Below are 12,378 nucleotides of genomic sequence, written 5' to 3'. Positions count from 1 at the left end.
TTCTCTTTCATTTTATAGTTGTAGTTTACTGATGTATGAACAGAGGTTACATAAAACCAGAGTGACCGTCCTCTACTGACCAATCAGACTGCAGGGTTTCTAGCTCCACCTTTTAGTACCAGATCTGTGTGCTAGGTACCCCAACAGAGGGGGGACCAAACATGGGGACGCTAAGGAACGCTTCTGTTGGGACCATCCACAACTTTCACTGTGGAGATGGAAAAAAACTGAACTGAACCGGACTGCTCGGCGGGAACGGGGCTACAGACTAGACTGACTCTTGTCATTGCAAAGGCCACGCCCCCTTTTGGGGGAAAGAAACAGGAAATCAGGTTCAGGCAAGACTGCAAGTCAATTCATAGACATGGCAGTAAAACAAATGTTTAACAAGTAAGTAATGCATACACACTTAGTAAAATTAAAATCCAAACACATCAAATCGCACTAATGTCCACAGGATCTGCTGTTTTCTAGCTCCCAAAAAGGGGCGTGGCCTTGATGTTTTGCAGGGTACCTGTACATGGTAGCTAGTTAGCGGCAGAAAAAGCTAAATAAATTATGCTTAATAATGTATGGCTGTATCTCTATATGTATAGGTCTACCTATTTAAAGTACTTAATGAAGTTGTGGACATGTAAGTACATCAGTAAAATTTAGTGTGTCTGTGTTTTAGTGTTTTTCACAAGGTACAGGGTGTCATTCATAAAACAGTGCGTAGGATCCAAACTAAAAATGTACGTACAGACAAAAAACAAACATGCTGTGCTCCAAAAAATATTAACAATTTCTTTAATCAGGCTCCACCTCTCCGTCTGTATCACCATTTCCTGTCTCCAAAAAGTTCGTACGCCTCTTACAGGCCTCAATTAGTGCGTACGCTGTGTCCATAGTGAGACCCCAGGACACTGTCAGATTTATGCACGTTTAGTCACATGTTTTTAATTCACCTCACTGTAAAGTTTTCAGCCATAATCAGTGTTTTAAAAGCTTTCAGAGCAGGTAGAGTCCAGACTGAATGATCCTCATCATCATTATCATCATCATCAGATACTGGCTGGCCTCCTCAGATGGACGACAGATGAAGAACAGGAATGTGTAAGTTGGACGTGACCGTAAAACATCAAACGCTGCAGCCAAAGCTCCCACAGATCAGATTACAGCTCCTACACCTTCTATACGGAATATTTCTTCCTGTGGACATGTTCGACCTCGTTAAATCGTCGTTTACAAAGTGTCGACAAAATATTATTAAAAGTTTCATCTTGTTTCTTTGATGCTGAAACTGTGAGTGAAGGACTTGTAACAGAAAACAGAGACGGAGAGTCTGAGCAGGTTTGAGTCTGACTTTGAAGTGAAGTCCTGATATATGAAGCTCAGTGTGTGATGGGAGTGAAGACCCTTCCTCCTCCTCCTCCTCCTCCTCCTCCCCCCCTGCAGACACAAAGCCTCCTGCTGCCTCTTCACTGGGTTATTATTGGACTCAGGACTGAAGCTGCAGGTACGTTGAAACATATTACTTTCTGCAAATGAAGTTTTAGCTCTTGGAAATTACCTGCAAATTCAGAATGTAGTTCAGTAAAGACTCACAGACGTGTGTGTGTGTGTGTGTGTGTGTGTGTGTGTGTGTGTGTGTGTGTGTGTTTCAGGATGAAGACGACTGGATTTCTCTTCATCTTCTCAGTGACTGTGTGTGCAGCTCAGAAACAGAGAGCAGACTGGGACATCAGGAATGAAGGTGAGCAGGAAGTTAAACACGTCTGAAGTGTTTCTGTGTTTTACTCTAAATTGACAGTTTGGAGAGTTCCTTCTTTTCCTCCTCTTCATCTCAACGGGAAACACTTCATCAGTCTGAATAAGTGATCTGCAGGTGAAAATCTGTCTCGTCTTAAAACTGGAGTAAAGTGCTTTAAATGTCTAATTTTAAATGTATTTATTTAATTATTACTGTTATAACAGTATTTTAATAAGTGTGTGAGTGTGAGGCGGTGCACACAGTGAAACACTGCTCAGTAACAGTTTGTGTGTGTGTGTGTGTGTGTGTGTGTGTGTGTGTGTAGGTCATGGGGCTCTGACACACATTTAAAACACCTTAAGTGAGTTTCAAAGTGATTTTACACAGAAATAATTTAATCTGTTCTTTTTAGATTTAAAGTGATTTTATTTTGTGGTTTAAGTTGAATGTTTATGATGACTGAGTTTAATTTAAATCAGGCTGTGCTGTATTTTATGCAGCAGTTATGAAATAGATTTATTTTCTTTGATGTAACGTAGACGTGTAAAACATTTCATCTGAGTTCAGATCATTCGTTTAATTCACATATCTTTAGTTCTGAGAGTCAGAAAATGAGACGACTCGTGTCACAGATTTAGATTTTACCTTTAATATAAAGTCAAGCTGTTATTGGAACTAATGTCTTTCTTTCTTTCTTTCCTTCTTTCTGTCTTTCATTCTTTTTTCTTTCTTTTTTCTTTTTTTCTTTCTTTCGTTCTTTCTTTCTTTTTTCTTTCTTTCGTTCTTTCTTTCTTTTTTCTTTTTTTCTTTCTTTCGTTCTTTCTTTCTTTTTTCTTTCTTTCGTTCTTTCTTTCTTTTTTCTTTTTTTCTTTCTTTCGTTCTTTCTTTCTTTTTTCTTTCTTTCGTTCTTTCTTTCTTTTTTCTTTTTTTCTTTCTTTCGTTCTTTCTTTCTTTTTTCTTTCTTTCGTTCTTTCTTTCTTTTTTCTTTTTTTCTTTCTTTCGTTCTTTCTTTCTTTTTTCTTTATTGTAATAAATGATGTGACAAGAACCTGGCCCGCAGGCATTTTGATAGGGTACACTGGACCATCCTTAATGTAAGGAAAGGAGATAATGCAGTCCCACAATTCCTCTGAGCAACAGTATTTAAAGCAGTTATTCAGTCATTCACAAAAACAAACCAATAAACAAATAATATGCCTNTTTCTTTCTTTCTTTCTTTCTTTCTTTCTTCTGTTCATCCTTCCATCTGACCTCCATTTGTCCATGTCTCTGTAGCCGTAGTACTTACTTCACCTTTAAAGGGACAGCTCACCTCAGATCAATAACACATATTTCTCCTCTCAGCTGCAGAGCTGAGTATCAGTCTGATAGTTCTGGTGTGAGCTGCAGACAGGTATCAGCTGTAGAGCTGTCTGCCTGCTCTCCACTTTAAAGGAACTAGATGTCACTCAGCTTGTGGAGCTCAGAGGACGAGTGCATCATTTTCTTTCTGTGTTTCACGTCCTGCAGCAGAGCGAGTGAACACCAGAGGATGTGCCAACCTCACGCTGGTCTTAGACAACTGGAAATACGCCATCATGACGCAGGTCAAAGATCTGCTGCTGCACGACCACAACACTGTGCTGCCCGACTACGGACGGTGAGGTCACTCCTGTTCTCATGTTTAATGCTTTGACTCTGCTCTGGTTTAATATGTTCCTCTCACATCATCACTGTAGGTGTGAGTATCTGTGTTAGTCATGAGCGTTAATGTTCCGTCCCTCAGGATCCAGCCGCTGTCCGACGCTCTGGGAGATCTCTACAACGAGTTCAACACCCTGAAGGAGCGTCTCTCTGACCTGACGGCCAAGTTCGAAGGAGTGGAGGCCTTCGTGGATGAGGTGCGATCAGGAAGGAGCCCCACAGCGCCCCGAGGTAAATCCCGCCCCTCAGGAGCGCTGCCAGGAGGCAAGGAGGCCCCAGAGACCGAGGGAGGAAGTCGACGTCAGGGGAGGAGGACCAGGGTGCTGGTTCGGAGGGTTATTAAACCTGCAGGTTCACAGGACTGAAGATGATGACGCTTACACACACCATGGCTCTGATTGGTGTGGAATAATGTCATGTTTCATAGAGGATACTGCTTTTATTTTGTTCTCCAAATGAGTTCAGTTCATGAATATTTTTTATCTTTGAAAGACAGGGTTTTGTCAAAAAGCCTCTAAATGACACTTTGACTTTGAGCTCCAGTGTGCAGGGTGTAGAGGATGTGTTGGCAGAGATGGAATATATTATAATAAGTCTGTTTCCTTTAGCGTATCATCACCTGAAAATAAAAATCATTGTGTTTTCTTACCTTAGAGTGAGCTGTTTTTATCTACGTAAGGAGCAGGTCCTCGTCTACAGAGATCGCCATGTTGCAGCACCATGTTTCTACAGTAGCCCAGAGCGGACAAACCAAACACTGACAGTGTTTTGTGTCGGCCACCGTAATAAGCAGGTGATCTGTTTTAGAGAGGAAGAGACCTCTGTGGATAATTCAGCTCCTGAACAATGAACACTGAAGGAATTCTGACCACTAAATCCCCCAAAATCTTCCTCACCTGGCAGAAGAGACACCATGATGGAGATAATATAACATCAGGACAAGTCAATATGATTCTACATGACATCTTTATTCAGAATATTAATGATTATTAATAGTTCCTGCAAAATATTGGCGACATTAGAGTCAGAATCCTGTACAGAAAATGAATGAATGAATAAACCAAACTAATCTGAAGAACCAGAAAAGAACTACTAAATAAGAATTTAACCTCCCTGCATATAAAGATTATTCATGTTTTTCCTCTTGTAATAACTGTCTGGTGATGAAATAACTCAACAGTATTTATATGCAGTTATTTCTTTTAACCACCAGGTGGCTCCACAGCATCAGATAGATTTATATCCTGGCCTCATGCTCAGCAGTGTGTGTTCTGTGTAGCTGAGACACCTGTGCAGGTATGAAGTTTGAACTGTGGGATGAAAGTGAAGCTATTTGACTGTTAATACAGAAGAATCTGTTATGTATTTTGATATGTTGATATATTCTGAAACTGAATAAATTCATCCAGTTATAAAACAACAACATGAGCTCCTGAATCTAGATTACCTGACTTGGACAAACACGACAGTCACTGAGAGAACTGACGGCCTCACATGCAGCACTGAATAATCTGCTGATTCATACTGACAGCTCCCTTACATTTACCAGACAGTGTTAGTGCCTTTATTCTTTTTATTGTACTTACTTTTATTTAATCATTTCATTTTTTAGCATTTTTATTTTGTATTTGTCATTATCGTCTGTCTTCTCTCATCTAAATTTTATCCTCATTTTGTTTTACTTTGGTTCGACTTCACTGTTTTGCTTTGTTTGTCAAAGCACTTTGCAAACTCTGGTTTTAAAGGTGCAAAAATAATAATAGAAGTAACAATAATAATAATAATAATAATGATAGTAATAACAATTATTATTATTATTATTATTTATTGTTATTGTTAGTATTATTATTTTAATAATACATTAAATTAATAATAATTAATAATAATAATTGTTATTAATTATAATTTTCCTGTTGTGGTTGGAACAGTTTAATATGATATTGGTGATAGTTTAATCTATAATAATGCATGTTTTATAGGATGCATGTGTGTTCAATCTAATGACAGGAAACAGCTCCTAAATAACTGTAACTGTTCCCTATAATTGATATTAAAGAAAAAAAAATTAGACTAACTACAGATAAAACTAGTTAATAAAAAGTTTAATATACTGGACTACAGGTATATCCAAGTATGCCACATCACATTTGTCCTGTAGCTCATACAGTATTTGAGTAAATGTGATTTTTCCACCGCTGGGATCATAAATGTATAAAACACACAGTAACTTAATGTTAAACACTCCAGTAAAATCATAAAGAAATCTGAACAGGTCAAAAGTTTCCAATCTGCTGACACAGTGAAATGAAAGTGAAAACTTCCGGTGTGCACTTGAACGCAGCATTAAGTTTCTTGTTTGATGAGATTCTGAAAGAAACGAAACTACAACGGCTTCTTTCCATTTAGGGACAGTCAACAAATATGTCACTGACTCAATAACGAAAAACCTTTAAAACAGTTTATTATGTGACTGATTTTAACCAGAACTGTTTTAAAGATCATCAACATGTCGAGTCATATTTTATTTGTTAGCACGGTTAGTTTAGACTGAGTTAACGTTGAAAGAAAACCGCCAGCGTCAGAGAGGTGGATGAATTTGTCGACGCTCTCTTGAAGTTACATACGGGAGGTTACAGCTGATATAAAACATTTCCTCAGTAGTTCAGCAGCTGATGTGACTGACACACACATCTGCACAAACACTGTCCGGACCTTTAACTGAACAGGTGAGAAAACATGACGTTAAACTGTGAATGTGTTTCATCTGGAATGTTCTAATTCACTTTTACATTGTAACTGCAGTTAATTCAGATTATTACAGATTATAACAGCTGTAACTGACAGGTGATGCTTCAGAGAGAACTTGGATTTAAATGTTTGTCCGTGTGATTAAATAACATGTTTGTGTTTCTGAACGAAAAGTCAAACTACCTGAAATTAGTCAGTGATGTTAATATTATATATATTTATTGATAATGACAGTAAGTGGTAGTTGCGGCCTTAGTGGTGTTTCTGACGGTGTTGTGTTACAGATTAGGTGACGTCATTTGTTTGTCACAGTGGTGTAATATTTCTAAGTAATTAATAATCGTTCAAAATGTGAAGATGAAGAGATGCACTTTGAAACCAGCTGTGACATTTCTCTTTTTGACACTTCCTCTCACTGTAATCTGATTTGATTTTGATATTAAAGGGATAGTGCACCCAAAAATGAAAGTTCAGCCATTATCTACTCACCCATATGCCGAGGGAGGCTCNGGAGTTGTGTTGCTACCTCCTCTCCCCTTGGATCTCTGCAAGTGATGTGAGGACTCTAAAACTTCACCTGAGCCTCCCTCGGCATATGGGTGAGTAGATAATGGCTGAATTTTCATTTTTGGGTGCACTATCCCTTTAAAGCTGTGGGCAGAAATCTGAAAAAAATAAGAATAAATAACAAATATGATGAGGGCAGGATGTGCATCTTTATTCTGTAACAACCGGTGGTACCTGGAGTGTAAATAAACTTTTTTTTTTTTAATTTTCTATTTAACTGGATGATAAACAGACCGGGGACAGTTGTTTATTAGTTGTAAATAAATTTGTTGAAATAATATATGAGTTAAAAGAAGAGATGTAACATGGGGGTAGGGACATGTAAGTTGTCCTTCTGTGTACTCCTTTTCAGACACTCTTATCTTTGTTGTTTGTTTTTATTATGATCTTTTTTAAGTCATCCATTCATTCAAAAATCTGAATATACACCCTCCTCCTGCAGCTCTCCCTCTCAGTCCTAAGCCCCTCCCACCAAATGACCACATGCACATGCTTCATGCAGTGACTCAGCGTTTCTCATATATTGATTTATTTAATCTGATTTCATTGTAGAGTTACGAGCAGCCCTTTTGCTTAGTCTCTCGTTGACTCACCCTCTCTGTTCATCAGACCACAAATGAGGCAATAACTAGCTGCTAGCCGGCCCTCGGTCCCTCCGCCTCGCTGCCCTCCACTGTGGACTGCTTCCCCGAGAGGAGAGTGAGCAACAGCTCCAGAGATGGACCTTTGGTCAGTCGCGGCAGCAGCTTGAATCCAGCCAGCACAAACCCCAAAATTTGGGTTACTTCAGCTGCTAACTGGGTGTCAGCCTCGTGTAGCTGCTAGATTTTCTAGTCTAGTTTTCTCTAAGACCACTTGAGTTACATTATGCTTTTGATGCCAAAATAAACTTTCACAGCGTTAACTGTCCCAGTCAAATCTGCGGATATTGAGGTCTGTCTTCCGGAGCTGCTGCCTGTATAAAGACACCTGGATAGAGCGTTGAGGTTGTAACTTTATGTGCTTTTTATGTTCAGAGACAGATAAGAGGGAGCAAGGACTGCCCTGAGGAAAGAGTCCCTGCAGATGGAGGCAATCAAAAGACGCCGGAAAAAACAAAAGGTAGAGACGAGTCATAAGGACAGATTTCAGACCGCATTACAACCATCATGCAATAATTTAAAACCACACTTATGGTTAATGTGTATTCCAGGAGCATGGACCAGCCAGTCCCAGCAGGACGGCCCAAGACGGAGAGAGGAGGAAGAGGAGAAATCGAAGAAGACGGAACACATCAAATGTTCAAGGAGACACAGATGTGAAAAGTGAAAGCACAGAAACAGCTGAGATGGAGGCTCAGACCACGAGCAGCCAGACTCAGGAGAGTATGCCAAGAGAGACACAACATGTGGAGGAAGACAACCTGCAAACTGTGGACAACAGTGGAGAGGAGCGCCACGAAGATGCTAAGATGGTAGAAGCTCAGACTCAAACAAGGAAACAGAAAGGCACAAACAGATGCACACAAACTCCAGTTGTTCGTCAGAGCACCCAGGAAACACAGACAGACTTCGATGTGCCAAAACAAGACGACACACCTAAAAAGACTGAGACACACGATGCTGCTGAGACGCAGCCAGAACAGGACAAACCTAAACCTGAAGCCAAACCGCAAGACGCTGCTCAGACTCAGAATGAAAATCCAGACAGTGACAGAGCGTCATCAGAGTCAGCCAAGAAACAAAAACCTGAGAAAGAGTCAAAGGAGGAGAATCCCTCTGCTGGAGACTCGCAAGGTGAAGAAGGTGCCAACCTGAAGTCTTTCGCCAAAGCTGTGTCGGGAGAGGGCACCAGTCAGAAACAGCCCAGCGTGGAAGCCTCCAAAGCCGCAGATAAAACCACAAAAACACCCCAAAGCACACGGTGAGACTGATATTAACAGATACATCAAACACGGTGGTGGAAGCTGTGATTGTAAACGTGTGTTTTTCTCTCTCTGCAGTGATCGAAGCCCAGTGAGAGCTCCGCCGTCTGTTCCCATGTTCACCGTTCACATCTACGCTGTGCTGGACAAGAAGTTCAGATTCAACACGGAGTATGACACGCTCCTGATGTGTTATGAGGGAGGGTGTTTACCCTTTAAGATAACGCATTTTGTGTGAGTATGGATTGTACAAGCTGTAATACACAGAGTGGTATTTTTGGCTCTGCACTCCAGCACTTCAGATTTGAAGCGACGTAACGACTGTGAGGTTGAAATTCGGACTCAGCTTCAATTTGAGGGTGTTTAGATTCACATCAGATGAACGGTGTCGGACCTTGTCTCTGATTCTGTTTGTGAAAGTCATGGACAGGATCTCAAGGCACAGGTGGGGGAAGGAAGGGGTCCGGTTTGGGGACCTCCAAATTGTCTCTTCTTTTTGCAGATGATGTGGTTCTGTTGGCTTCATCACACCGTGACCTCCAGCATGCACTGGGGCGGTTTACAGCCAAGCATGAGGCAGCAGAGTCAGCACTTTCAAATCTGAGGTCATGATTCTCTGCTGGAAAACAGTGGTTTGCCCTCTCTGGGTTGGGAGAGAGTTACTGCTCCAGGCAAATGAGGTCAAGTATCTCGGGGTCTTGTTCATGATTGAGGGTAGAGTGGAGCTTGAGATGGATCGGCGGTTCGGTGCGGCATCTGCGGGACTGTCGTGGTGAAGAGGGAACTCAGCCAGAAGGCAAAGCTTTCGATTTACTGGTCCATCTATGTCCCAACCCTCACCTATGGTCATGAGCTTTGGGTAAGGATGAGGTCACGGATACAAGCAGCTGAAATGGGTTTCCTCTGTAGGGTGTCTGGGCTCAGACAACTTCTCTTCTTGCTTCTTTCAGAGGCTTTTTGTCTTTATTCAGCAGGTGGAAGATATTTTGAGGTCTTGTGTCGGACTTGGTTTGACCCTACAAACTCTTGCTCTGTGCTCTGGCCGTATGTGGAGGATCATTGTCCTGACTATAGACATCTTACACTGTGAACAACTATGCAGGAGTACAGAGCCAAACCAGTGAAGATCCTGATACTTTTTGTTGTTGCTTCAGTAAAGTTGTCATTATAACAGATGACTATTTTATGTGCAGAGGACTAAAACAGGAAGGCTATCTGATAGAAGCAAGTCTTTCTGTCGAAGAACGGGAGCTGAGGAGAGGCGAATGGTGGGCTTATTGGTATGGAGTAAAGCAACGAGTCAAAGAGCTTTCAGGAAGTGTCACAAGACACATTCAAATTCCACATGAGCCAAAGATTAAAGGTAAGAAAAGCAACATTTAGCTTCAGCATGTCAACACACCACTGTGAGTCTGTGTCTGTAACATGAACCCTCCTATGTTTCTTCTAGAGTTGCACCTCTATGAAGGCTTCATTGCTCGTTTGGAGTCTGGTTCCACCATGCAAAATTGGTTTCAAAGTGGCCTTAACATGTTTGGCTGGCAGAGGATAAAAGCTGTTGAGGTATCAGACGCCTGGCAGGCTGCAGCGAGGACTCTGCTCAACAGCATCTTCCAGAAGTGGTCCCCGTCAGACAAACAGAGCACCATGAGCTTGTGTGACAGCCTGGAGCATTTTACGTTGAGTCTCGGTTCTGCACACACAAGGATGAAGTTCATGGACAATTCTCAACCTCCCATGGTCAAGGTTGGTGCAACAGGAAGAGTAAGATTTAAAGCATCCATTGTATTCCACCAGTAACTAAATGTTTTTTATTTACAGACATCAGAGCTGATTTCTGAGACTTTGGTTCAGATCTTAAAAGGCGAGCAGAAGGAGAAACTCCCAGGCAGCTGGAGGAGCTCCGGTCCTCTTGCTCAGGGCGTGTCTGTGTTCATGGTTACCAGGAGGTGTCAAATCGATCTTGGAGTGAAAGGCTGGGCGAAGCTGTGTCTCCTGGTGTCCTCAGAGGCCGCGATGGACAAGACAAACCTGGACTGGTTTCTCAGTTCTTTCCAACAGGCGCAATTGTGAGTTCAACAAAAGCTTCAAGAAGAAAAAAAGATCTAGATCTATCTTCCAAAATGATTTTGAGCTCTTGATGTCTGACACATTCTCTCTCTTCTCCATGTCTTCTCTTCAGCGTTGTGTTGGCTCTGATGAACATCTGCGCGCAGCAGTCAGTGCCCGAGCTCGTCCTGCTCGTTCCTCTGCTCTTCAGGGTCAGACAGCCGGGAGCAGACACTATGAAACTGGGTCCAGCTGTGGAGGAGGAGAACTGGTCGGGACTTGAAAATGTCAAGTTCAGCAGGTTCAGGGAGAGTATACAGCTCCACCCTGACCAAAGAAAGTGAGTTTGTCTCAAAGTTCTTCTTTTCCTGAAATAACGGATCATATTTTGTTTAAAGGAACACTTCACCCCCAAAATAATCATTTGTATTTCAATGACTCACCCAGTGTTAGGTTGAATTTGTCAAGAAAACGTAGCCTTTCTTGCATGCCCCCGCGGTGAACGGAGAATCCAAAAACCGAAAGAAGTCTTGATGAATTGAAGTCATAGGGGTCCGGGTTTAACAAAAAAAACAAATCTATATCGACACATCAGTTTACAAACTCTCACTGAAGTTTACAGTCCAAGTCTCATTTAGGAAGTCTCAGTTTTTCCCAGACAGACGTCCCTTTCTGATCAAAGACTGTATTAAATAATGGTCACCACCTCTGTAATGTCATCCAGAAGTGACCTTATTTAAATGAGAGGGTGGAGATAACGCTAATGCTAGCTGCAAGCTTGGTTAGCACAGTGCATTTACAGTTATGGTTAAATGTGATCATGCTAATTTTTGCTAGTAAAAAAAAACTTGAAGCCATTAAAACAAAACTTTCTTCTCGGAAGTACTGAACATCCGACTCTTTAGAGGTTTTGTTAGTTCAACCAAATGCTGAACAAGACTTTTTTGGGCAACCAACACAACTTTCATGAACTGAAAACACACTGAAATAGCAACAGCTACAGCTACGCATATGCTCTTTAAATCTGGGGTTACACGATGGTTATGTTACTAGGCCTGTCACAATAACAAATTTTGCTGGGTGATTAATTGCATCAGAAATTATTGCGATAAGCGATAATATTGCGTAATATTGTGCTTTTAAGACCATTTTTATTGTTGTTGTAATTTTGCTGTTTTTAAACCATTTTTTAAACTTATATAATGGTAAAGGCATAATGATGCAAGTTCACCCTGTGAAAGAGAAATAAACATTTATTTAACAAGAATATTTAGGAATGCAAAAAAGAAAATTTAAATATACGAAATAACACGTAAAAATATCAAAATAAATACAAAAAAATAGACTCTCAGTCTCTCACTCTCAGGTGTGCAGTTAAGTTGGTCGTATTTGCTGTTTTTGTTGAGATGGTTTTAGAACAAACCCGGGACACCGACTCGTCCAAATTACTGGGCTCCCCTCTGTCATTTGGTTTAAATCCAGAACACTCCCACACAGGGGCCGTGGTGTTTGGTTTAGGAACAAGTTCCCTGTCTTTCTCTTACGCTCAATTTTTTTTTTTCCCCGTCTCATCTCCCTCTCACGAAGATCGCACTGTGTGTGTGTAGCCCATAGCCCCGCCTCCCCCACAGAGACAAAGACACTCGATGACAAGAGCTTTCCCTCCGTTCATTACGCTAATGAACCAACTCACCTG

General features: G+C 41.2%; 1 protein-coding gene across 3 annotated transcripts in view; it reads left to right on the top strand.

Moving 5' to 3' along the window:
• Positions 1 to 12,378, top strand: part of rnf213b (ring finger protein 213b) — a 528,456-nt gene that overhangs the window by 471,719 nt on the left and 44,359 nt on the right. For 2 of the 3 annotated variants that reach the window (XM_050059312.1, XM_050059310.1), the window contains exons 2-8: positions 7,747 to 7,831; positions 7,923 to 8,632; positions 8,712 to 8,867; positions 9,827 to 9,996; positions 10,084 to 10,379; positions 10,455 to 10,702; positions 10,816 to 11,022. In XM_050059312.1, coding sequence (XP_049915269.1) covers positions 7,796 to 7,831; positions 7,923 to 8,632; positions 8,712 to 8,867; positions 9,827 to 9,996; positions 10,084 to 10,379; positions 10,455 to 10,702; positions 10,816 to 11,022 — 1,823 coding nt within the window. In that variant the 5' untranslated portion in view covers positions 7,747 to 7,795. Of the gene's footprint in view, positions 1 to 6,067; positions 6,142 to 7,746; positions 7,832 to 7,922; positions 8,633 to 8,711; positions 8,868 to 9,826; positions 9,997 to 10,083; positions 10,380 to 10,454; positions 10,703 to 10,815; positions 11,023 to 12,378 lie in introns of those variants that run through there. The other variant, XM_050059309.1, reaches the window with a different exon arrangement.

This window comes from Epinephelus moara, chromosome 13, assembly GCF_006386435.1.
Source record: "Epinephelus moara isolate mb chromosome 13, YSFRI_EMoa_1.0, whole genome shotgun sequence".
Classification (NCBI taxonomy): Eukaryota; Metazoa; Chordata; class Actinopteri; order Perciformes; family Serranidae; genus Epinephelus; species Epinephelus moara.
Note: the sequence above shows the minus strand (reverse complement) of the source record. Positions and strands in the feature narration are given on the sequence as shown.